General features: G+C 38.8%; 1 protein-coding gene across 1 annotated transcript; it reads left to right on the forward strand.

The window, feature by feature from the left end:
- Nucleotides 1-598: 598 nt before the first annotated feature.
- On the forward strand, nucleotides 599-27761 carry LOC309392662 (putative lysosomal acid lipase/cholesteryl ester hydrolase; the record flags this gene model as incomplete). The annotated part of the gene is made up of 9 exons (XM_081954091.1): nucleotides 599-682; nucleotides 1491-1608; nucleotides 3664-3862; nucleotides 13707-13816; nucleotides 15067-15203; nucleotides 18027-18173; nucleotides 19603-19674; nucleotides 26281-26346; nucleotides 27525-27761. 9 exons carry the CDS (start codon nucleotides 599-601, stop codon nucleotides 27759-27761), a joined length of 1170 nt encoding a protein of 389 aa, XP_081810217.1.
- Nucleotides 27762-27869: the final 108 nt, after the last annotated feature.

A 27869-nucleotide genomic window follows, 5' to 3' on the forward strand; every position in this document is an offset into this window, starting at 1 on the left:
TTAAGAGGTAAGCAAAATCATATTTAAGTTATTTTTGTTATAAGGACAGGACTGATTAATAATACTGGCTGGGAATCATGGAATAAAAGTCATTCATAGGTCCGGCCTCAGAATGATAACTAATACTTCCAAGTACTCCAACCAATACTTCCAAAAGCTAGGACTGCCAAAATATGCCTCTCCTCTTTTCCAATGTAATGGAAAATGTATTTGGGTGTTTCTTGTTCTTTTCCACTTTCTCATGTATTCAAGAATTTGAAGGTATCAAAACCAAGGTTTTGTCTTTGGCTTTTATTCCCATTTATTTTAATGATCTTTTGTAAAATACCTCTAAATTATATTAGGAGTGTAAATATATTTTTTTCTTTTTAAAAAATCTATTTTTATTATTGTTATTCTAGTGAGTATTCTAGAATAGTTTTGAAAAGCATAAAGTATACGATGTGCCAATGCAGCCAAATTGTTTTTGCTATTAGCTCAATAGAGCCAGGTGAATGTATTCTAATGTCTATTTAAAAAGATTCCTGAAGACTTTCAGACATTAACACTGTAATTTTAAAACACTTTCCACACAGGTGGGATGTGGCTGTTTCTGGCAATGGCATGCTTAATCCAGCAGACTACAAATTCAGAAGAATCATTCCGAAGAAGGCATTTGAATCCTCAAGGATTCATGACAATTGTAAGTTGTTGACATGAAACAAGTAGGTTGACTCATCTCCCCCTGCCCCATCTTTCCTCCTCCTCCACCAAGACAAGAACAAAGATTGTCCCACTACAGCACACTACCAGCCCAGGTCCTTTTAAACAAAGAATGTTTTTTTTTAATGGCTACCTTAAAAAATTGAACTCAACTTTCATTGACCTCCAAGGCAATATCAAGTCTAAATGTAAATACTAAACTTGTGCATAGCTTAACCTGATGTGGATACAGACTCCGCCCGCCCCCCAACTGAACCAGAGGAGCAGGTTCAGTTTGGGCAAGGAGTAGCAACAGTGTCTTTGGGCTATCCCTTTGAAGGGCTGTAAAACACTTTGAACTTGATTCAGGAGCCTATTGGCAACCAATGCAGCAATTTTGGCTTAAGAATAACTTTACATTGGTGGGGCTACTCTGCAAATACTCTTGCTAACACATTGTATACCACCTGCAATTTCTAGGTACCCCCAAAGGCTACTTTAGGTAGGGGGCATCATAGCAGTTTAACTCAGCAGTTATGAAGACATAACTTTCCAAACTCAAGAGTTTTCTTGTCAAGGCAGGGCATATGAGCCAAGGTCAGTCAAGGGTGTCTAGCTTTTTGTTAGGTATAATTCATTATTGCATTCACCACCAGGATTAGTTTTTCCAGAACTGCTAAGTCACTATATCTGAAGATGATGCCACAAAGGTATATAAAATAGAAATATATTCAAACTACTGAACAGATTATGTACCCCATAGGTATACAACTTAGATGTTGAGCAAGAATTTACTATTTCTTTTGCAGCCTGAAATCATCCAATACTGGGGATATCCCAGTGAACAGTATGAAGTTCTGACTGATGATGGTTATTACCTTCAGTTAAACAGAATCCCTTATGGGAAACACTGTCCACATAAGGAAGGTAGGTCTGTAATATGATATTTCCAGATATGAATTGCTTACATACTTCATATATAGACATTCAAGTGGTCATGTAAATCTCATTATGCGTTCTTGGGAAGGGGAGTACAAAACTGTTTCTACTTCCTGTACAGTTGCTGTTTTCAGCTTTGACTGGAAGCTTCTGCTGTGGGATTCTTTAAAGCCATAGATACTTGGCATGAGTATTCTATTATCTTTCTACAAATAATTGTGCAACGTGATGTATTATGATGGGTGGTTCAGTCTGAGAGTCCTTTGAACTTGTGAAACTAAATAAATGATGAGTTTCTCAATAGCATCAACTCCGCCTCTGTGGGCTGGGTCCATGCCCTTTTGTGGCTCCTGAAGATAACTGGTGGAGCATGGGTGGCTGGATTCAGGAGATAGTTATGGTTTCTCTGACGGAGAGAGTTTTTCCACTTGACTTGAAAAAGGGTTGATGGTCTCTCTTTTAAAGGAGACATTCCTTAACCCATCTCTACTTGAGAGAACTTTCACTTAATCTCCAACTGTAGCCTACTCTCCAATTTTAGGATTGGTAATTAAGAAAGTGATAAGGAGTCCAAAAATGAAGAAGGGGACAACAGAGAATGAGGTGGCTGGATGGAGTCACTGAAGCAGTTTAAATGGACTCCAGGGGATGGTAGAGGACAGGAAGGCTTGGAGGAACATTGTCCATGGGGTTGCAATGCGTCGGACACGACTTCGTGACTAACAACAACAAGGAGTCCATTGCACATGATCCTACTGGAAGTGAATAGTCTTCATTACTTTTAATTTGGGTCATGGGACAGAAACTGCATTGATCATTCTGAGGAATGGAGACAGGAGTAGTGCATCTGTCCTGATCCTCTTAGACTCCTTGGTGACATTGAACACAATCACACATGGTATGTTTCTAAACTAACGTCAAGCTCTGGGAGAAGTAGGCAGTACTTCATGGTCATTCATAAATAAATTCATTCTTACTTGTGTATTTCCAATTGATAATCAATTTGTTGCTCCAGTTTGGAATATTGCAAGGTTTCACTTCTCGCTTTTATTATTTAATCCCATTTTCAAACTGGGAATAATTGTCAGTTTGGGATGAGAATTTCTCTCTGCTGATGTTGCACAGCTGTACATTATTATCCCAGGGTGAGAGTTAGTGAAAGTTTAAATTGGCTCCAGGATGTTGTGGGAGTCTAGATAGGGCAGCTTAGAGTAGACCCTACCAACAATCAGAATTGCTACTTTGTGCCTACACATTAACTTTAATCATGGTACTTAGTCTTGGTGGGGCCAGGTACATCCTGAATAGCTGGTCCGTGACTTGAGCATCTTCCTGGTTCTACTTCACATTGGTAGAAAAAGCAAATGTGAACTCTCGCTTAGGAGTGCTTTTGAGCACAGCTTGGAAGCTGCAACTGGTGCAGAATGTGGTAGCCAGACTGCTACTTAAGGCAACCTGCTACTGTAAGATGATATTGATGACAAGTTTGTTGCATAGACTACCAGAATAGTTTTGGCCTCTAGAATGATTTGGGGCAAATACACAAGTACTTTATACCTCTGTCAATCCTCTTATGTTCTTACATATTTAGCCTAAGATATTTTATAAATATTGTTAAAGCAATATCAGTGGTAGATCTAGTAGCACAGTTAAGATTCTGCAGGGAAAACTGTGATTGGCAATGCACCACATCTGTTCTTGAGATCCTGTGGCTGTCATTGCAGATGGCCCATAATAGCACTAGCACTTAGACATTTCACAATGCTTTACAATGCTTTACACTCCTCTCTAAGCGGTTTACAGAGTCAGCATATTGCCCCCAACAATCTGGGTCCTCATAGTCCTAGGAAGAGAAGCATTTGGTATGGAGCGCCTTCGACAAAGGGTTCATGAGTAAAAATTATATTTTGTCATTTGAATCCAGACCTCTACACAATCCTAATGTAAGTGTGCTGCTGTAAAGGGATCTTAGCAAGACAAAGTGTCATGACTCATTTCTGGAGATGACATACAATAAATCATGATTCTTGGATTCTTTTGCAGGGCCCAGATCAATTGTATTATTGGTACATGGTTTTCTGGCTGATGGGAGATGTTGGATTGCAAATCTTCCTAGCAACAGCCTGGGATTTTTCCTAGCAGATGCTTGCTATGATGTCTGGATAATAAATGATAGAGGGACCACTTGGTCTAGAAGACACAAGAAGTTTTCAATTGACCAGCAGGAATTCTGGGAATTCAGGTACATTCCAAGGAGAATTGATAGTAAAAATGTTTGGTGAAAGTCTTGCAATATGTTAGGAAAGGATGTTGGAGGATTTATGTAAATTAATGAATAAATATTTTTCTATAATATAAACCAAGTTAAAATGGATACAATAATCATTTATTCAAAAAGCAACATCACAAAGGAAAAATACTAAAAAATAGAAAAAAGATTAGCAGCAACCCCAACAATAACAGTATTGAAATATATGAACTGGTGAGGCATCGGTTTTTCAGTGCAAAAAGGTTTTTATTTTTTAAAATAAAGTGTTGATTAATGACACTCTAGTTTTAGAAAACTAAGGTGTCATTAAACTACATTTTATTTCTAAAAAATTAAAAACCCTTTTGGTTTTCTTGGCGAAAATATGAATTTTGAGTACACAATATAAGGAGAAAAAAGATGTCAGTTTTGATATGTTTAAGAGATTAACACTTATCATGTGTTGATGAAGGTTTTGAATATCAAATTATGTTAAACTAAGATTCTTTGATAACTAAGATGTGAAGGGTACAGGAAATGTTGATTTTACATGTTTCTTATATATGGCCATTTAACTACATTATCACACAACTAAGCTAATCTTTTAATATCCCTCATAAATGAGTCACTTGCGGGGGGGAAAGAAAAAGTTATTCGCAATTAGCGAATAAATTATACCAGAAGGGGGTGTGGTTTAGATGGTTGATGCCTGAAGGTATCTTAATATTCTGGGAGGAGACAAGAGTTAGAATTAATACACCCACAGAGGCACAGGCCTTTATGGAAAAAAACAAACTACTCCTAGAAAAACCTGATGATTCTTCACCAGATACACAGGATACGGGAGGGGCCGGAGCCCTGTCGGCAGGGGGAGATGGGGCAACCCCGAGAAAGCTCAGATCACAAACATGAGTAAGAAAATCCACCTGACATAAACTGATTGAAATTATCAACTGAATTTATATGCTAACTATATGTTACTACTTAATAATGAATTATGTGCAAATGTATACTATGAGTATGGAGGGGGGGCGCACCTACCGCACACTGCAGTTGCCAAAATTTGTAACCTTTCCCCTACCTTTCTCCTTTGTAAAATACTAAAAAAACCAATACAACTTTGTTATAAAAAATAAAAAATAAATGAGTCACTTGCTACAAAAAAAAGGTAGAATTAAAGTGAAAGGAGTTGTCACCAAACATGAAACAGTGGCCTTAGAAAACAGAAAGAGGCAGAAGGAATGTTCTTTTTTTAAGGAGTAGAATAGTTCTGCTGATTCTCCTGTTGTGAATCTTGGAATTGTAAGTGACAAAGAAACCTTAAGTTTGTGGACGAACATGACAGAGAAACACAGCAGAGCTGGAAATCAGGTAGGCAAAGAAATGCTTGAAGAAAAAAGAGGACACCTGGGCACCAGGCACTGAAATGGGCCCATCTCTATCCAGCAGCTTCTCATGGCCACTGGAGGGACGGCCGACATCTACCAGCACTTAAATGCGGTGGCATTCCAGCTCTGGCCAGGAAGAGGCAGCAGACATGGGTGATACAGTCAGGATACCCACATTATTCAGCAGCAGAGGTGGGTTTCAGGTGGTACGGTCAGGTATGCTCAAAACGGTGTGTCAGGGGAAAAAAAAAATGCCTGATATCTGAGATCAATGGACCGTGGCTGATTCCCTTCCGCATATCTTTTGAGATATTGAGAAAAATAAAAGTCTTTAAGAAGTATTCTAATTAATAAACAAACTTTAATAATAAAATAAAAAGTAAATGAAACAGAAATAACTAATGGTTACATTTTGATAATGAAAGCTCCGTCTGCCAAGTTGGCAGCCGAACAAAGAAGAAAGGAATTTTGGAATGTGTAACCGCATGCGCAATAAATCACTTTCAGATAAGAACTTTTTGTTTTATGACCTGCGCAATAAAGCTTTCTTAGTTTAACTCTTGAATGTCAGTTTAGGCAGTTCAGGCCTAGCAAACTTTTTAACATCGTGACACCCCTTCTTTTGCTAGTCTGGGCTGACGTCATCAAATCATCAATTAAGGCACATCTTCTTTCGCAGATATTCGTGTTGATTTGCAGCAAGTGGTTTGTTAAGCATGTCTGCGATCTGATCATGTGTAGAAACATATTGCAATTTTACAAAACCTTGCTTAACTAATTGCTTTGTGTTTTGATAACGAATGTCAATGTGTCTGGACCTAGAACCTGTGAAATGTGACTCAGAAATATAAACAACAGATACATTATCTTCCATCACGGTGATTGGTCGAATCGGATGTGTCCAGATATCTGTGATCAAAGCATCAAACCACGTTAGAGAATTACAAGCATCTGAAACACAAGCATATTCAGCTTCAGTAGATGAACATGAAACAAAACTCTGTTTTCTCACTTGCCAGTAAACAGGACAACCATTTAGGAACATCATGTAACCAGAAGTGCTTTTGCATGACTTCTTGTCACTCGCCCAGTCGGAATCAGCAAAACAAATCAACTTTGGTTGATCAGTGTGTGTTGGTTCTAGCAATAACTTCATGTGTTTAGTGTGTTTCAGGTATTTCAACAACTTCTTAATGCATGACCAATGAAATTGTGTTGCCTTACCTACGTGTCGTGATAAAAGATTAACACTAAGTGCGATGTCAGGTCTGGCCCAACTACTAATGTATAATAGTGAACCAATGACTGAACGATAAAGTGTTTGATCCTCGAACTCAGGACTTGGTTCATGTGTTAAGTTGTGAAAATCTGTTTGCATGGGTGTCTTTGTTGTGCTAGCATCTTTCATGTTGCAATGATGTCTTCTTGTGAAAGACTAAACCCCTTCTGTGTCTTTTCAATTTGAACACCTAAATAAGTGCTAATGTGTCCTAAAGATTTTAGTGTGAAGTATCTTTGCAAACTTTTAGCAAAAATCTCACTCATTTTCTTATTTGGACCAATATAAACAATATCATCAACATAAACAAGAATTATCTCATATGCATTGTTAGAACTTTTTGTGAACACGCATTCATCAGTTTCGGACTTAATAAAGCCCATTGAATTTAGTTTGTCAGTAAGACATAAATACCACATTAAACCTGACTGTTTCAGACCATAAAGACTTTTGTTCAGGAACCAGGTATCCCCTTCTTGCTTTCGGAATCCTGGAGGGCTTCTCACGTAGATCTCTTCATCTAGGTCTGCATGTAGATAAGCTGTGTCCACATCAAATTGGAAAACTTCTAAACCAAGAATAGTTGCAGTGGTTAAGGCAATTTTTACACTTTCAGTTCTGACTGTTGGTGACTAAGTGTTTGTGTAGTCCTCAGGATAACGTTGAGCGAAACCCTGAGCTACCAGTCTGGCTTTGTATAAAGACTCACCATTTGGTTTCTTCTTGATTCTGTAGACCCATCGGGTGCCAATGACTTTCTTGTTTGCTGGAGGTTTTGCAGGTGTGAATACATTAAGTTTCTTTAAACTGTCCATTTCATCCTGCATTGCATCATACCACTTGTCTTGTTCTGAATCAGGAAGCTGTTTGATTTGTGTGAATGTCTCTGGAGGAAGAGTAACGTTGCAAATCAAAGGTAATGGTGACTTTGTCAGTTGCCATGAATAACGTTGTGGAGGGATTCCTTTTGTGGCCCTCTTGGAGCGTCTAGGAACATCAGTCCAGTCTTCTTCTTCTTCATCATCATCCTCGTCCTCACGTTCGTCGCTAGCATCAGCATCCGCGGCTTGCGAAGACGGAACATCAGTTTGTGAAGAACTGGTAGAAGGAATATCTGCCTGCGAATTGTCATCAGGCTGCGTGGCATCTGGAACACCATCTCTAGGAAAATAAACTTCAGGATCATTGGAATGAATCCTGGACCAGTCAATATCTTCCTCAAAATTAGCAGATTGTGAAATGACAATCACATGTTTAGTATCAATGAATTTGTACCATTTTGAATTATCATCAATACCCATAAATCTCAGTCTCTTTGCTACTGTACCTCCCTTTCTTCTTTGACTTAAGGGAGTGTTCACCATAGCATATGAACCAAAAATATGGAGGTTCTTGAGATCGGGCTTGTAGCCATACAGCATGTAGAAAGGAGTTTGATTGATTACACTGCTCCAAGTACGGTTGACAATGTAATTTGCATATTTGATTGCTTCACCCCAGTATGCGTTACTGAGATTGGCATCTTCTAGAAGACAACGCATCATGGTTTGTAGAACCCCTTGTCTTCTTTCTACGACTCCGTTATGAGCCGGTGTATATGGAGCAGATGTCTGATGAAGAATTCCATTCTTACGCATCCAGTCCTGGAAACGCTGAGACATGAATTCTGCACCACGGTCACTCTGGATTCTGGCGATGCGAACTTGGTATTGTGTAGAAACAAACGCTGCAAAGTCTTTAAAGATCTGAAAGGTCTCAGATTTCTCTCTCATAGGATATACAAATCCATATCTAGAATGATTATCTACAATTGTTAAAAAATACTTTCTGCCACCAAGTGTTGGTGGGAAAGGACCCACTATGTCAGTGTGTACCAAACCAAAAATGCATGTTGACAGGCGTGTAGCGTGTTTTGGAATTGGAGCCGCCTTGGATTTAGCCTTTTTGCAAACGGCACAATCCAAAAACACCTCACACCCCTTTAGATCCAAACCTTTTGCGAACTCCGGCATCTTTCTAAGAACACAGAAACTGGCATGTCCCAATCTTCTGTGCCACTTGTGAATACACCTGGAATGCAAAGGTTTACCAGTTAGTGAATTCTCAACATTAACAGTTTCATGAGGACCCTCAGGCTTGCTCTGAGCAATCTGTTTCTGTTTTCTTTGTTTGTTGGCTTTAGGAGCCTTTGGCACAGTAACGTTTTCTCTCTCTGGGACAACTCTCTCTGGGTTCACGTTGTGCCTTTTTGGAGTTTGCATACTTGCCTGTGCTTGCCCTTTAGGCTTTGGCTTTAAGTAATAAACACCACCAATCAGCATGGTTTCAGCAACAATATCTCCATCTTTAACTAAGTAACTTGCTTTTTCGAGGTGGTGAACCTGGAACTTTAAATCTCTAGACAAGTGACTTTGACTAAGCAAATTACTGGTTGCTGAAGGTATGTAATAAACATCAGGGATGTATGTATCGAGTTCTTCAATGTAAACAGTTCCTTTTCCCATAACCTTGCAAGTGTGGTTGGTGAAGGAATACAGTTCTCGATACTCGGGCTCTGGTTCGCCCATCTCTGTGAAAAGTTCCCTTCTGTGGGTAACGTGCACAGCTGCTCCACTATCTAAAGTCCACAAAAGACGTCTGTCGAACTTTGGATCAGGTTGTGGAACGTTGGTTATGGCCAGTGTCACAAGTGGAGCTTGTGAATCACGCCTTGGACCACGACGACCTTGTCTTCCGCCTCTACCTCTGCCTCTGGAATCTGTTCCTCTGGGCTGGTACGTGGCGGGAGCTGGAACTCATTGGGGACAATCCCGGGTGTCATGTCCCACATGGTTGCAGGTGTAGCATTTTGGCATCCTTGGAGCGTAGCCTCTTCCTCGGAAGGGACGTCTGGCTGGAGCCTTTGATGCTGGAGGTCGTTGCAGATGTGGTGTAGCTAACCTGATAGCTTCGTCTTCCACTAAAAGTCTGCAAACGTGGTTAACTGTGCGTTGAGCAATAGGCACGTAGTTAATCTTTGCAACAGCATCTTTCCATTCATAATTCAATGAGTTAATGATGATGCTATTCATTTGGATATCATCGATTACATGGCCATTTTGTCTCAATTCACTTCTCATTCTTTTCAGTTTGGTCAAATGTTCACCAATTCGTTCACCAGGTTTCAACTTCGAACCATGGAACTCAGACATGAGCAAACATGAGGATTCAATTGAAACGGGCCTGTAGCAATCTTCCAAAATAGCCCATATTTCTTGGGCAGTTGCATTAGGTGGAAAGATACCTTGGATCTCAATTTCCATTGACATGAGTAAAGTCGTGATTGCTCTGTTTTCGAGGTCTCTCATTGCAGGTGTCCAGGGTTGAGGGGGAGGATTAAAAACCATGGAATGTGTGCCTTCTCTTCGAAGCAAGAGCGCAATTTCACTGACCCAGGCTTTATAATTCTCTCCTGACTCCTTTAATTTGGACTCACCAGTCAAGGGGGTGACTGTGAATACCTGCTGAGGAACAATTTCTGGTTCTGGATGCAAAGCTGGTTGTTGAACCAGGGGATGCTGGGGTTGCATCATTGGCCTTTGCGTGGCAACATCAAATTGGCTTCCTCGAATTCGCCTTTGGCTTTGCCTTTTTTCATCTAGGGAGGATTCGACACCGCCAGGGGGTGTTGAAGACTTAACCTTTGGGGGCAAAGTTTTGGCTTCTAAAGGGCTCATAGCCAGATCTCTAAAAATCTGGTCCAACTGCTTCATCTTTTGCTCTAATGATTTTTCTCCGCCAGCAGATGGCAGTGCAGCCTCACTTTTTGGCTGCAGTCGTCTATACGTATGCGGAAGTTCAGTTGACTCAAAGGGACCACGTGACCTCGGTGACGTGTACATGTCTCTTTGTTCTAATTGACCAATGAACTCTGTGGGGTGTGTCTTAGGCTGTTGTTTTGAAGAAGACAAGATGGCGTCCTCAGACTTTTTGGGAGTGGGGGAGCTTCTTCTACTTCGCCTTATCTCTTCAAAACACACTCTCGCCTCCCTAGCATATTTTTCAAACAGTTCTATTTGATCTAGATAGCTTTGCATTTCTTGCTCACCATCTGGGGAGATGTTATAAAATCTGCTTTCTGCGTGGGAGGATATTTTCTGTGCCGGCAGTTGCCATTCATCAATCGTTTGATAATCTGCGAGGGTCTGGGAATGGAGTGGCTCTGGCAGAGTGGGAAGTTTTGGCTTGGCCCCCAAAAATTCATAATCTCCTGGAGATATTTTAGAAGGAGGAACCACTGACCTCGTTTCGTGGATGTCGCGTCCTGTAGCTCCTTCCCCCACATATGGCTCGGCACTTTGTTGCTCCTGGAATACGTTTGAAGGTTCTTGCTTCTCTGTGTCTGAGGGAGCCTCCTTGTCAGAGGAAGCTGATTCATCTGTGCTCGCCCCATCTTTCTTTTTCTTTTTTTTCTTTTTCTCCGACATTGCTAATTAGGCTTAGTCAGTTATCTTAAGATAGCGCGAAGAGAAAATACAGCCATAAATTGTAGCCATCTCAGCTTGTATCATCGAACCAAACTCTGCATACCAAGTTGTCAGGGAAAAAAAAACAAACGCCTGATATCTGAGATCAATGGACCGTGGCTGATTCCCTTCCGCATATCTTTTGAGATATTGAGAAAAATAAAAGTCTTTAAGAAGTATTCTAATTAATAAACAAACTTTAATAATAAAATAAAAAGTAAATGAAACAGAAATAACTAATGGTTACATTTTGATAATGAAAGCTTCGGTTGCCAAGTTGGCAGCCGAACAAAGAAGAAAGGAATTTTGGAATGTGTAACCGCATGCGCAATAAATCACTTTCAGATAAGAACTTTTTGTTTTATGACCTGCGCAATAAAGCTTTCTTAGTTTAACTCTTGAATGTCAGTTTAGGCAGTTCAGGCCTAGCAAACTTTTTAACATCATGACACGGTGCCAGAAATCTGGCATGCTTTTGTGTACCTGTTCCTCTGGAAGCCCTGTACCTGAACGCTCCCTCCCCTGGCCTGGCTCCACCCCCACTCACTTCCCCACCCACTCTGTCGCTGCTCTCTCTCTAACACCCTGCCTGCCTGCACCATGCTTGTCCCACCCTTGCCGGAGGAGAGGACTCAGCTGTTGGAAGAAGCCCGCGCTTCTTTCTCTTTGAGAAGTGCCTTGCAAAACCAGAACTTCGGAAACCGCTTCCAATTTGGAAATCCTTGATTCATGACTGCAGATCGTGACTGAGAGGTGCAACGTTTTGTGTTATGTTCCAGTTCAGCCAATTTCTGGATTGGCAGCTCCTGCTTATAATCACTTGTGCCCTAGAAACCTCCAGATTGCATTACTCCATTGTGCTCTATATGAATCTTTCCTTGTGTATTATTTTTGTAATACTTATTTTTTATTATAGTTTATGTCTATTATTTACTTGATTGTTGTATGCCACTCAGAGTAACTTTTGGTGACACGGATAGCTAATACAAATTTGAAATTAGTATAGTAAGTATAATATTGTATAGTTTAAACTGAACAGCGGGGACACAGAATTAATTGATACAGAACATTTCTGTCGCCAGCAATCTAAAATTCATAGGGTTATCAGTGCATATAACATAGATGTTTGTGTGGGTAAGGTTATCACTCCTGCTGTGAAGCAAAACCAAATATTTAATAGTGAGTGCCATACCATGTGCATGAATCATGCAAGTGGCAAGAAAACAGGGGCAGTCAGGCATAACATAGGTTATGTAGACAGTAAACGCAGAGTCGATCAAAATGGACTCAATTGTCTATACACCAATGCAGAGTATGAGGAATAAACAGGGTGAATTAGAAATTAAAGTAAATGAGGGCAGATACGATATTGTTGCCGTTACAGAAACTCGGTGGGATGAAACCGACAAATGGAACATACAGCTAGAAGGATTTAAATTATTTAAAAGAAATAGACCAAATAAAAGAGGAGGTGGGAAAACTTGCCACACAAGTAAAAAAAATAACATAAAAACAGCTTCTTCCAACATGTTAAAAACAAGAAAAAGGTTAAGGAAACAATTGGTTCATTGCTGGGAGAAAGTGGCAAGAAAGTGACAAGCAACAGGGAGAAAGCAGAACTATTTAACTCATGTTTTGCATCTGTCTTTACACAAAGGGATAAAACAGTCCAACCTATCAAAAATATGACCACAAAAATCAGATTAGGAACACAAGTTGAAATAGGGAAGAAAATGGTAAGTGAGCACCTGTCCACCCTAGACGAGTTTAAGCTTAAGATATAGAAGGATCTTGACAAACTTGAACATTGGGCACTATCTAATAAAATGAAATTCAATGGTGAAAAGAGGAAGGTTCTACATTTAGGCAAAAAAAAACGAAATGCACAGGTACATTATAGGTGGTACCTTGCTCAATAGTAGTAACTGTGAGAGGGATCTTGGAGTCCTAGTGGACAACCATTTAAATATGAGCCAGCAGTGTGCAGCAGCTGCTAAAAAAGTCAACACAGTTCTAGGCTGCATAAACAGAGGGATAGAATCAAGATCACATGAAGTGTTAATACCACTTTATAATGCCTTGGTGAGGACACACTTGGAATACTGCATTCAGTTTTGGTCGCCACGATGTAGAAAATATATGGAGACTCTAGAAAGAGTGCTCTAGAAAGATGATTAGGGGACTGGAGACTAAAAGATATGAAGAACAGTTGCAGGAACTGGGTATGTCTAATTTAATGAAAAGAAGGACTAGGGGAGACATGACAGCTGTATTCCAATATCTCAGGGGTTGCCACAAAGAAGAGGGAGTCAAACTATTCTCCAAGGCACCTGAGGGTAGAACAAGAAGCAATGGGTGGAAACTAATCAAGGAGAGAAGCAACTTAGAACTGAGGAGAAATTTCCTGACAGTTAGAACAATTAATCAGTGGAACAGCTTGCTTCCAGAAGTTGTGAATTTGTCTGAAACGGTATAGGGTTTCCTGCTTAAGCAGGGGGTTGGACTAGAAGAACTCCAAGGTCCCTTCCAACTCTGCTATTGTATAGTACAGTACAGTACAGTACTAGTATTAGTACTAGTACTAGTATTAGTACTAGTGCTTCGATCCCGTTATCCTAAGATGGTAACCTAGGTGAGGTTGATTTGTATATATTTTCATGTTACAGTTTTCATGAAATGGGAATTTATGACGTACCAGCAACAGTAAACTTCATCCTAGAGGAAACAAAACAAGAGTCTTTATATTATGTTGGCCATTCCCAAGGAGCATCAATAGGTAAGAATATAGTCTTGGCATCATTTTATAATAAAACTGTTTTTCTCTGTCTATCAACCAAGGACCCTATTTTTCAACTGGGTTGAGCAATTAAAAGAAAATGACTGTGTATTTTTCTTGGCTTTGGTCCATATCATCTTACACACCCGCACGCACACACGCACGCACACACACACACACACATCATTCTACATCTCTGCTGCAAAGTTTTCAAAATCTATTCTGGTTAAGAGTCTTTAACCAATATTGTCTATATGGAGATGTCTGTCAAGAATTTACAAAGGCCATCAACTGGGCCTTGATTTCATGGAGGTGCACCATTTTGCCTGAATGAAGCACCTTTGCTTCCACATGAGGACAATCAACTTCAAATGGCAGCTTCGCTTTCTGAACATTTGCTGAAGCCAATTATGGCAAATGGAGCAGAGCAGCCGGTTTTTAGTTAGCTCCCATAAGATACCTATGTCTTTTTTTTCGCCACAGTTTTAATAGCAATACCAAGAAGATTTAAATTGATATATTATCGCATAGTGTTTTACAGCACTCTCTGCTGCTTTACAACATAGAAGCATTATTTGCTAATTGCCCCCAACAATCTGGGTCCTCATTTTACAGACCTGGGAAGTATGGAAGGCTGAATTAACTTGAGCCCTATCAGGATCAAACTCCAGGCTCTAGGCAGGGTTAGCCTGCAATGCCACCATTGTGCCACCAGTTACATAAAAGATATTACATAAATACATCTCAGTTGCTAAGCTCCCAAAACTTGATCACATGACTTTGGGGGATGTTGTGATGGTTTTAATGTAAAAAACATCTGTAAATCACTTTTTTCCAGAGCCATTGTAACTCCATACAGTCACTAAACAAGAGAGTTGAGGCCTCTCTGTACAATATTTCTACAAATTTACCATAATTATCCAATTATTAATCCAAAAGTGTGATCAAGATTATAAATCAAGATTATAAAAATAATGTCTAGCTAAACAAAATCTTAAAAGGACCCAAATAGTCAATTTCATAATCTTCATTAATTCAATTTTCCAAGTACACTCTTTTGTTACTAATTTTTACATTCATTTCACTTCCTCACTAGTATAATTCTAACTCTCCCAAAATCCCATATTTTCTCAATTCCAGTCAATTATAATAATAAAACATTTCCTAATCTCATATTTTCTATTTTTAAAAGATTAAAATACCCCCTACAATTCTATAGTTGCAATTACTTCCTTCTTTACTTTTTGCAGGTTTCATTGCTTTGGCAATTCTGCCCCATTTCTCTGAAAGAGTGAAATTATTTTTAAGCATCTCGCCTGCCTACACCATGAAAGGTATAAGTGGGACATTTGGTATTCTTGGAATAATACCAGAAGGACTTGTAAAAGTAGGTATTTATTTATTTCCAGTTGCTCTGTGGCACAGGTGGCACTTGGAGCCATTTATTAGGGCATGCAAGGTATTGCCCTGTCAGCTCCAGCGCACATGTGTGTCCTGGCCAGCTGACTTTGGCCTTCATTTTTCACAATTTTTCGCCCTCTGGAGTCTTTCCAATACACGTTGAACCATTTTTCTCCCTCCAGAGGCTTCAGGGAAGCCTCCTGAAGCCTCTGGAGAATGAAAAACAATCTAAAACGTAAACTGGAAGTTCAGGAACGGACTTTGTGCATTGAGCCATTTTTCTCCCTCCAGAGGCTTCAGGGAAGCCTTCAGGGTGAAAAACAACTCTATGGGCAACTCAGAAGTTTGGGAACAGATTTCCAGTTTGACTTTGGGACCATTTTTCGCCCTCCGGACATTTCAGGGAAGGCTCCTGAAGCCTCCGGAGGGCCTCCAGGGGGTCGCGGGAGGCTGTTTTCGAACACCTCAGGCTCCTGGAAAGCCACTGGAGCATGGGGAGGGTGGAAAATGGGTCCATTGCATGCCAAAAATTGGGGGAGCATGGGGGTCCCATGTGCATAGAATTATGGGTGTGGGCACACCTGTGCATGACCCCCCTCTGCGCTCCCCATGCTTTGGGCATGCGACGGCATGATTTTGACATCCCAAACTATATGTCTGCCTTATTGTTACTAAGCATATTTAATGGTAACTATGTAAAGGAGATGTGGGTGGGGGAGGGAAAAGAAGGATTGTTCTTTCAGGCCTGCAAGATCGATATCAGACTCGTGAGATAAACCAGATAGGAACAACCAGAGGAGCAAATTCTATCACATAACTACATTGATAAAATCTTGCAATGCTGCCCTGCTTTGATTCAGCAGTAATTCTTTCTTCCTTCCTTCTTCTCCAGTGGTGCCCGATATACATTAATCCCAGTTATATACTGAGCCCAGTTAAACCCTGGAATTAATTACCAGAAATGGGAAAGGGTCAGTCAAATTCCTAAGATCCAAGTAGCAAAATCAGTGAGGCAGAACTTATAAGCTGCATTGAAATCATAGCTAATGTTGGTTCTAATGCTCCTAATGCCTTTTCTATACCCATTTATGGGAAGGAGTCTATTCTACCTTGTAACACTAATTTGTAAGGTTTAATTTAATAAGTTTTAATAACCACTTCTATGCATCCAAAGCAAGGCTGTTGTGCCAGCAGCCTTGAGCTGGGAGCTGTGGCCATGCTGTGCCATTACCTTAAATGCATTTGAGCATCCCAAAGGGTGGGGCAGAGGGGAGACAGGATTTCAAGAGAGTAAAGTGCTAGCATAGAACACCGACAACCAGTGGTAGGATTCAGACAGTTTCTGAACAGTTTGGTGAACTGGCTGTTGGAGGAAATCATCAGGGCAAAGAACTCATTGTTAAATTATTTCAATCCCACCGCTTCTGATTACCCAACAACCCTTAGCTGACAACATGATCACATTACTTTTGACATGTAAAGAAACACTCCAAAGATTGCAAAGGGTAGGGAACTAGTTTGAAGGCTAAGGAGTGAAAATGAATAGTCTTCTCTCTTTCCAGCCAGAATGGATAATCCCAGGAATGTGATTTCCTGCTTAGTGCCTGCTTCACCAAGTATTAGGGTTGTTACGGGAGCACTACCACCTGCAATACCTGACTCTGGGTGGCTTACAATAAAAACAGAATGGAAACAAAAAAAAGTAACCAGAATTAAAAACAAGAAAAACAACAATATAAAACTTTTCTTTTTTCGAACAGTTTGTTGAACTGGCTGTTGCCAATTCACGTTGTCAAAAGCCTTCTGTGCGTCAAGAAACATCAAAGCCATTTGTTTTTCAGGATGGGCCTCATAGTATTCCAAAGTATTCAAAATCATTCTCATATTATCTTTAATTTGTCTCTTTGGTAAAAAAAAACTATTTTGATCAGAGTGGATAAAGCTATTTAGATACTTTTTGAGTCTCTCTGCTAATATAGATGCAAATAATTTGTAATTTGAATTTAATAAAGATATTGGTCTATAGTTCTTGGTTTGTGTTAGATCAGTCTCCTCTTTAGGTAGCAATACAATATGATCATTTAGGTATTCTGCTCTCTGATATCACTCCTCCTCTTCAGGGGAGACAGGATTTCAAAAGAGTAAAGTGCTAGTATAGTACACCGATAAACCAGTGGTGGGATTCAGACAGTTTCTGAACAGTTTGGTGAACTGGCTGTTGGAGGAAATCATCAGGGCAAAGAACTCATTGTTAAATTATTTCAATCCCTCCACTTCTGATGACCCACAACCCTGAGCTGACAACATGATCACATTGCTTTTGACATGTAAAGAAACACTCCGAAGATTGCAAAGGGTAAGGAAATAGTTTGAAGGCTAAGGTGTGAAAATGAATAGTCTTCTCTCTTTCCAGCCAGAATGGATTATCCCAGGAATGTGATTTCCTGCTTAGTGACTGCTTCACCAAGTATTAGGGTTGTTACGGGAGTACTACCACCTGCAATACCTGACTCTGGGTGGCTTACAATAAAAACAGAATGGAAATAATAAAAAAGTAACCAGAATTAAAAACATGAAAAAAATAACATAAACCTTTTCCTTTTTATTTAGAAGTAGTTATTCTGAATTTATGTTGCAATAAAGCATAGAATTGTACTGACTGAAATATGTACAGTCCTACAATGTGACTTTGTAGAGGTGTATGAAAACAAAGGCTTGGGTGCGGGAAGTCTAGAGAAGGACTTCCAATGATAACTTGGGTCAAAATAAAGTTCATGTTTCTTTCTCTTCATGGGCCATTTTTTTACAGCTAATATGGGGCACTAAAGAATTTGCCCTTTTTAATGAGAGAATAAAGAACACCATGACCTACGCATGCAGTTATCCAGTAATTGACCAGCTCTGCCTCCAGCTCATTTTCTCTTCAGGCGGATATAATGAGAAAAACCTAAATGTGGTAAGTAAGCTCTATTTTTATTTAAATTTTCTACAAGCAAGGTAGGGGTTAATCAGATGAGGTAAGACCAGATCAGAAACTAAAGTCCAGGATGAGACTTTAATCGGAGTGAATTTCAACACTTGGCAGCTTTATGGACATCCAGAATTCAAGGTTGAGAAACATTGCTTGATCTTGAATCTTGAAGGTCTGGCTGAATATTCCCTTCTCTTCCCTTCCCTTCACTTAGAAACAAGGGATTCAAGGGAGTTTGGGAAAATCGGCCTGAGACCCTCTTCATACATCCATGCTGTTTCTACATTTGCTGTTTCACTAATATCTACAGCCTGCTTTCTCCAAGGTCATCATCATGGCTCCCTAAAAATGAGGAGGAAATAGAAAAAGAAAAAATACAGTGCAGAAACCAAGTACTTAACAGCAACACCCCACCCAGGTGCTTAAAATATACCTATTCATTAATCTGGGACATTTGCTCTTCTATTTTGAAGATATCCTTTTTCCTTCAATACACGTAGTCTTTGTTTAGCAACTACATTTGGAACCAGCAATTTGGTCATTAAGCAAAGCAGCTGCCAAATGAAATGGCAACTGGGCTTACACTCCAATGCAGATACACAATCAAACCCTTCATCATGGCCCACATGGCTCTCCACAGCTAATGCCCAGCCTGTAGCACTGTGTGAGATACTGGAGACATCATTGTTAACCCAAATTTATCTTTGAGCTGAGAACAACCTGATCTGAGTCCTCACCAGCTGCCTAGTCCAAAATCTAAATAATTACACCACATGTGTACTTCTACAGATAACAACATCCACCTGATCTGTCATGATCTTGCAAGATAGATGAATTATAGGATGTTATTTGTGTTTCTCGTTGGTCCTACTTTGCTAAAATGGATAACCACTTCAATCGTTTGCACACCCTCTCCAAATCCTTCAAAATATTATAAAAATGGAAGTTGGGTGTCTCCTGAATGCCAGAAGTTTTTCTCCACCTCATCTTTCATCTCTGACAAATATAATAAGTTTAGTGTAATTAATCATCAAATCACCAGTCACATTCATACCTATACATCCAGGGCTTATTAGATGTAAAGGTTACTAAGAGTACATTGCGTTGGAACAAAGAGCCAAAGTAGTATGTAGGCCCTCAGTGATCATCACAAAATCAGAGTTTTGGTGATGGGACAATTATTGCAAAAACTTTGGGAGTCCTTTTTAAAGGTGCATAATAGGAAATTACTCACCTATTCTCCAATAGGATTTTCTATTGTTTGTGGTAGTGTGCAAACATTTTTGGGGAAGACTGAGGTACGGGATGGAGAAAGAACTGTTTAGCTTATTTGCTTCTGTTTTACAACAATGTAACAATAAAATAATTTTGTATTTTAAAAATTGTAAATATGTAATTTTTTCTTGTTTTTCAGAGTCAGTCGGATGTATATGTTGGAATCTTTCCTGATTATTCATCTGTAAAAACCTGGAATCACTGGACTCAGGTAGAGTACAATTTAAACTTGTTAGTTATTTCAAGGCAAATCAAATTTGATATAATACTGTTTTATATTTAATTAAATGGTTGGTTTGAGTGCAAAAGGCATGACAAGCAGAGGTGTTTATTGGTTGGTTGGTCGGTCATGTAGTCAAATATATATATTTGATAAAATGTCTTCTGACAGACAGCCCCTTTTTGATATTTGACTTTAAAAAGAAAAACAAAACTGGCACCAATGTAATGTCTCCAGTTCTAATTCCAGGGAAATACATTCGATATTGTAGAACAAACATTATTATGGAAGTGATTTTGCTATTAGCACTTCAAAAAAATTGTTTGAAGAAAATAAATGCTCATTAAGATTTTTATACTGACATCAAGGAACTCTTGTTCACTCACCGTGTCTCTCTCATTATTATCCAAGTACATGGATTTGGGGTATGAGAAAGATGAGAACTATGCCAGAGATTTAACCATATTAAACTGGTCTCAGTACGGAAGTCAGATCAAGAGTGGCTCTCTCTTAAACAATATTGTGAGACTTCATTGACAGAAATCCATATCAGATTCCTCATTGCCCAACTGGACAAGGATCTCATTAGATGCTGGAGTTCTTAGATACCTGGTGACAAATGGGATACAGGACTCAGGATTTTGGCTGACCAATGAAGACCAGCAGTTGCAAAATTACTGGAGGAATAATTGTTCACAAATCACAAATACAATACCAAGAAAACCAAGAAAGAATGAATTGTTATAACAAATCAAGTTCACCAAGAACAGAATATCTTTAAAAAATGGAAAGAACAAAATCCAGAATCAGAACTAACAGAATAGAGACTAGCAGATCAATGAGGACCTATATTGCGAAATAAAGTATTCACACAGAAGTCTATGGAGATTCTCAGTCAACCAGATCATGGTTGTCCCAAAGGTGCTTTTTTTTCAAGAAGCAACTGGACTTTCCGGGGGTGGGGGGGTGTTGAAGATATTTTGCTTCTCATCCAAGATGAGAATTCAAAATATCTTTTTTTTAAAAAAGCTAGAAAGTCCAGTTACTTCTTGATAAAAGCACCTTTGTGATATTCACATGGAAGTAGACTTGGAAGAATTGCAGAAATCTACTCAGGCAAACAAAGGAAACCTTATCAGAAGTAGCTCAGACTGCAGAGGCAAATCAGGAGTTGTTGACAGTAGAGGAAGTCGGCATAGTTATTAAACCAGACACCCTCTTTTCTGCCTTCCCCGCAGGAAGCTCAAAGCCCCCTAACAAAAAATAAGAAAAATGAAGCAAAAAATAATTGAGCATCAAGAACAGATCAGAAACAACAGAATAAGATTGCCTGCATTGAAGCTTGGTCCAAAGAAAAGGCTAGCCAAAATATTAACATTTAAAATAAATTAAACACCTCAGGTTATGACTAAATACCTTTTGGATACAAAATCAACAGGCAAGAACAAAGAAAATAGGGCAAAACTGATCAATATTCTGGATGAAGGACATCATTAAAAATCCCTGAACATCCAATGGCTGCAAAAGTTGATGAAGGTAGCATAGATGGCTAAATTCATTGCTTTGATAAAAGAAAAAATATATACCGGTAAGTAATTTTGTTTCTACTTGGAAACTGCTTCTGGACTTTGTGCTTGAGGTTTTACCAATTAGATAGATTTGTGGATATAGAAAGGGCTAGTTTATACTATTTTGTAAACGTAAAAAGTTAAGATTGGATATTACTAACTTATTATACTGCACCAAAAGAAGTCAGAAGTCAATGCCTTTTCCTTCTTTTTCCCTTCTTTTCTGCACAATAACCTTCCCCTTTCCCTTCCTTATTTCTCCTATTTTTGTATTTTATATTATAAACAAATAAAAATAATAATTCATTTAAAATGCCTGGACATCCTAGAAACCAGCATTACGCAGGACCTTACAATCAAGAAGGTTAGCAATGAATACATCTTGAGAGTGAAGAAGATCTTAAAATATTCTTCAAATTCAAAGTCACTTGAGGAAATTCCAGCGAGGCAAAAAACTTCTGGGGATATTCCATTCCTTAGATACACAGCTGAAATAATGGTCTGGAATCAGAACTGGAACTTCCTGGATCAGGAGAGCAGAAAAAACAATGACAATAAATCATGCCCCTCATCCACAGAGTGATGTTGTCAGACTCAACTTATCAAAGGAAAATATATGAGCTTGGAGTATTGCAAGTACATCAGGCAGTTGAAGAAGATGCAAGGGAAGAATTGGAAGAATATCTACTAAGTCCAGTGAAGAATATCTACTGAAGCTAATATACCCTGAGGCTTACTGAGTATTGAAGAGACCAAACTGGCCCACAAGAAAGACTGAATGAAGAATAGAAAACGCACATGGCAAGGCAAAAGAACGGACAGATGTGATTTCACTTTATTGTTTAAATAATAATAATAATAATAATAATAATAATAATAATAATAATAATAATAGCAACAACAATAACAACAACAATAATAATAACCCGCCGTTGCCGGTCCCAAGCCCGGATGAGAAAGGAGGAGGGTTGGGGTCAGGTTGGCAACCTGGCCCCATAAAAAAACCCACCAACCCATACAACATGGTGAAAGAAACAAATAAAAATTCTATACCGCATCGGTCATCGGCGGATGTTGAGGTCCCTGGACATCCATCGACAAGTGGGCTACAAGTGGACCAGCCAACAAAACGACAAAAATATAGTGCAGATGAAAACAGTGCCTTAATGGCCTGTTACGACAACTCAGAGCCTGAAAAAAGAGGTTATTTAAAGCGAATGTATGAATTATGGAAACAACAATATCCAGATTCAAATGTTAGTGAACAACGAGTTGCAGATCAAAGGCAATTTATTACACGGAATAAAGTGTTTAGTGAAGCTGAACTTGAGGAAATTCAGGCAAATTGCAAAACTAAGAAAATAACATCACAAGCAGAAATAACTGATACTCAAGACACACCTAAAGACATTGTAGTAGAACTCCCAGAAGAAGCTGTCGGGGAGGAAATAACAACACTATCACCAGAACCAGTTATCACTGAACCAACTGATGAACTAACTCAAAAACAAAAAGAATTGAAGGACAAGATCATGGAGCATTTTCTGTTTAATAAGGAACGGCAACATTTGCCATCATTAAAAACTGTGCCTAAGAAAATTTTGGCCCCTATCATGAAAATGGTTAATGCAGTGCTTTCAACAATTGAATCGGGATCCATCTTGGAAATGAACCAGTTAATGTACAGCGCAGCTGCAATAGTCACTAATGAACTATGCATTAAAATCAAAGCACCTAGTTACACAACGGAAAAAGCATCAAAGCCAAAGTAGAAAATCCGATTAGAACAAAAAGTAAAAAATTAAGGGCAGATGCTAGCAACTTGAAGAACATGCGTGAGCAACGGCTTAAAAACAACAAAATTATAGATCAGCTAATCAGAAGGTATAGATTGGATACAAGAAACATCAATGAAGCTGTAGAGATTGTAAAACAGCAGATAACAGCAACAGCTAGGAAAATTGAAAGATATGAGGCACGAATCATCCAGTATAAACAAAATCAGCAATTTCGATCAGACCAATGGCGTTTTTATCAAAGTCTTAATGTGAATTGTGACACCAAAAGTCAAAAACCAGAAAAGCAGGCCACAGTTGAATTCTGGAAAGAATTGTGGGAAAATGCAAAGGACTACAATAAGGAAGCAAAATGGATACATGACTTTGAGAAAAGCATTGGCAACAAACAAATGCAAGTATTAGAAATAACAACTGAGATGGTCAAAAATCGAGTAAAAAAAGTAAAGAATTGGACATCACCTGGAAAGGGCCAATTACATGGTTTCTGGCTCAAATATCTGACCAGTTTACATGCAATATTGGCCAGGCAACTGAATGAGATTTTACAAAATGGCCAAATTGATGAATGGTTGACAACTGGAAAAACATACTTGATTCAGAAAGATGCAACTAAAGGAACAATACCTGAAAACTATAGACCAATAACTTGCTTGCCAACAACCTTCAAATTACTCACAGGCATTATTGCAGATAACATTATGGATTATTTGGAAACAAACAACATCTTGCCAGTAGAGCAGAAAGGCAACAAAAGAAGGAGCAGGGGCACAAAAGATCAGCTCCTAATTGATAAAATGATATTAGAAAATTGTAAGAACAGAAAAACGAACTTGAATATGGTCTGGATTGATTACAAAAAGGCATTCGACTCATTGCCACATAGTTGGATCACAAAATGCTTAGAAACAACTGGCATTAGCAAAAATATCACATCCTTTACTGAAAAGGCGATGAAACAATGGAGAACCGAGTTGGCAGTAGGGAATGAGAACTACGGAATGGTTAATATCAAGCGAGGAATTTTCCAGGGTGATTCACTTTCACCTCTTCTCTTCATCATCACGATGATCCCACTATCAGTAATCTTAAAAAAAATGAAATTAGGCTACCAAACAGCCAAAGAAGCCGAAAATTTTTTGCATTTATTATATATGGATGATTTGAAACTCTATGGAAAGTCAGAAATAGAAATCCAATCATTGACAAACACAGTCCGAGTATTCAGCACCAATATTTCAATGCAGTTTGGCATGGAAAAATGTGCCACTGTATCCATAAAAAGGGGCAAAATCACTACATATGAGGGAATTGAAATGCCCAATGGCCAACTAATTAAATGCAACGAAAATGAAGCCTACAAATACTTAGGCATTCTGCAGTTGGATAACATCAAGCATGGAGAAGTAAAAACTATTGTCAGGGGAGAGTACACCAACAGAGTTAGGAAAATTTTGAAATCTAAATTGAATGGTGGAAATACAATCAAGGCCATAAACACCTGGGCAATACCAGTTATAAGATACACAGCTGGTATAGTTAACTGGACACAAGCAGATTTGGACATTTTGGACCGAAAAACCAGGAAACTAATGACAATGCACTACAGTTTACATCCACGTGGTGATATTGATAGATTATACCTACCCCAAAAATCAGGTGGCAGAGGATTATTACAAGTGAAGCAAATAGTTGAAGAAGAAAAACATGCACTGGCTGATTATTTAAAAGAAAGTCAAGAACATCTATTAATCGAAGTAAAGAACAAAAATCTATTGAAGGCCCAACAGACGAAACAAGAATACAGAAAAACTTTGATAAAATTAAGAATGGAGAGTTGGCAGAACAAAGCATTGCATGGCCAATTTCTGGAAAAAATAAAAGATAAAGTGGACAGTGAAAAAACTTGGTTATGGTTAACAGCAGGTACATTAAAGAAAGAAACAGAGTCACTAATCCTGGCTGCGCAAGAACAAGCTATCCGCACAAAGGTCATTAAGGCAAAAATTGAAAAATCCTCTGATGATGCCAAATGTAGACTTTACAAAGAGGCTGATGAAACTGTTGACCACATACTCAGCTGCTGTAAAAAATTGTGCAGACTGACTATAAAATGCGGCACAATTCAGTAGCACAAATGATCCACTGGAATTTGTGCAAAAATTATAATATTAAAACAGCAACAAACTGGTGGGAACATAAGCCTGAAAAAGTCGTCGAGGGTCAGATGGTCAAGATCTTGTGGGATTTTCGCATGCAAACGGATAAAATACTGGTGCATAATACACCAGACATCACACTGGTGGAGAAAAATAAGGTTACAATCATAGACATCGCAATACCAGGTGATAGCAGGGTCGCCGAGAAGGAATATGAAAAAATCGCGAAATACCAGGACTTAAAAATCGAAATTCAACGATTATGGCACAAACCAGCAGTGGTAATTCCAGTGGTAATCAGCACACTGGGTGCTATTCCAAAAGCACTGGAGTTACATTTAAAACAGTTAAAACTTGACAAAATCACCATCAGTCAAATGCAAAAGGCCGTACTGCTTGGATCTGCACACATATTACGAAAATACGTTACGACGTCCTAGGCCCCTGGGTGGGGCCCGACTAGTAATTAATGCCAAATCCGGCAAAACACCTGGCCGCTGTGATACAATTCTGTTGATGCAATAATAATAATGCAATTAAAAAACAGTAATACATATTAGTAATTTGAATATACTAAAAAGGCGGAAATCCCTAGATTATTATAGGTTATTGTTTTTTCTTGTTGTTTTCAATGGTACACTGTTCAGAGTCCCATTTGTGAGATAGGTGGCTATATGATTAATGAAAATAACTATGATTAAATCTAGACCATATAGAATATATTAAGCTTACTTCCTTTTGTGGGTTTTGCATTTTTAAAATTTTAAAATTTCTGTGATACTTATCTGAGTAAAGTAAATATTTTTATTATTTTTCACTATTTACTTCTTGCCAAGATACCAGTACCTCTTCTAGTACCAACCATCTATACATTATTCTGTTTTTATTTAACTGATTTGCTAAAAATTGGTATTGTCTACGTTGTTCACGAATTTCTCCGTGGAATCTGTTTAAGCGTGATCAACTCTTTTCCCTGGTATGTAATCGTCCATTCTCTGGTTTTTTTGTATACTTCATCTCTAGTTGTTCAAAACTAATTTTTAATTTGTGAATAATGTTTTCATTTTCTTTTAGATTATTCACTCTCATGAATTTAAATATTATGACTATGGGCAGAGAAACATAGAGATATACAATATGGTAAGAAAAGTATAATGGTGATAGGGATTTGACAGTTTTTGAAATTGCTGGTTAAATATTGTTGATTTCCTGTAATTTATCTAACAACTATGAATACCTCCAAACTAAAATACCAATATTAGTTGAAACGCTAGTTCTACAAATTTATATATATAACCATTGGTCTGAGAATTGAATTCTCATGATCTAATTTATACTGTTTGTAGTATATTTGTTGTAAACTGCCTAGACTGTTAAGACTGAGATAAACTCTTGATAATCAATCAACTCACTCAACTCAATCAACACACTCAAAGAAAAAATAAAGATGCCATGTTTGGCTAGGAAAGCTTCAGATCTCCCCTTGTAAATAATTTTCCAGCCTCGTTAAACTTCAGTATCCTCAAAGACAGGCAGAAATTTTTCCTTGGCTCAGTTAATCTCAGCATAACAGGGGAGGAAGAACTCTGATGCCACAGTGGTTAGAATGCTATATTCAGTTTAACTCTGTCCACAGTCTAGAGTTCAATCCTTACGGATCAAAGGTTGACTTCCATCCTTCTGTGGTCAGTGAAATGAGGACTCTGATTATTGGGAGCAATATGCTGACATTGTAAACTGCTCAGAGAGTGATGTAAAGCACTCTGAAGCGGTATATAAACCAAAATGCTATTGCTATAATATTTACTGTCTTGGTTTGTGATCCTTCTCCTACCACTGTAGTCTTGCAGCCAGATGATGGTGTCTTAATTTTGGATGTTAGCTTTCCCTAAACCTCTGAAATTAAGGCACCATCATCTGGCTGCAAGACCAAAGGAGGAGGAGGAAGAGGAGGAGTAGGGGGAGGAGGAAGAGGAGGAGGGGGGAGGAGAGGGATGAGGATGAGGATGAGGAGGAGGAGGAGGAGGAGGAGGAGGAGGAGGAGGAGGAGGAGGAAATCTATTAGGACTAATAGTCAATAGATGTTAAACAAAGCCATTAGTGAGATCTTTGCAGTGTTGCTGCCTTCTGCCTTTCTAATTGGCAATAAGTCATCTACTTATCATAGTCCTGTTGTGAATAGCATATAATTATAAGAGATGCCTACACTAAGGGTTTAACCTGCTGTCAAAAGTCCATGAATCCATTAGGCAACTTCTCTGCCCAGTGGGGGTGACTCCCAAATCACCTTCTTTCTTTCCTCCTCTTTTCATCCACAGACAAAACCTCCATTTTATAAAATAGAAGATGTTACTGTGCCACTGGCCGTGTGGAGTGGAGGAAAGGATATTGCTATAACCAAACTTGATACTGAATCCCTGCTTCCTCGAATCCCTCATTTGGTTTTCTACAAGGATATACCTGACTGGCAACATTTTGATCTAATCTGGGGTCTGGATACCCCACAACGCCTCTATCCCGATGTGCTTGAGTTGATGCAGAAATACAAGGATTAATTTCAGGGTTGAAGCCTCTCGGGGGAGGGGGGGACAACACCTCAGCCACTTGCCTGTTTCTTGAAATCTTTTTTTTAAAAATTATGTCAGCTTTGGGAGCCATATTAA

The sequence above is a fragment of the Natrix helvetica genome (assembly GCF_964273705.1).
Source record: "Natrix helvetica genome assembly, chromosome: 5".
Taxonomy (NCBI): Eukaryota; Metazoa; Chordata; class Lepidosauria; order Squamata; family Natricidae; genus Natrix; species Natrix helvetica.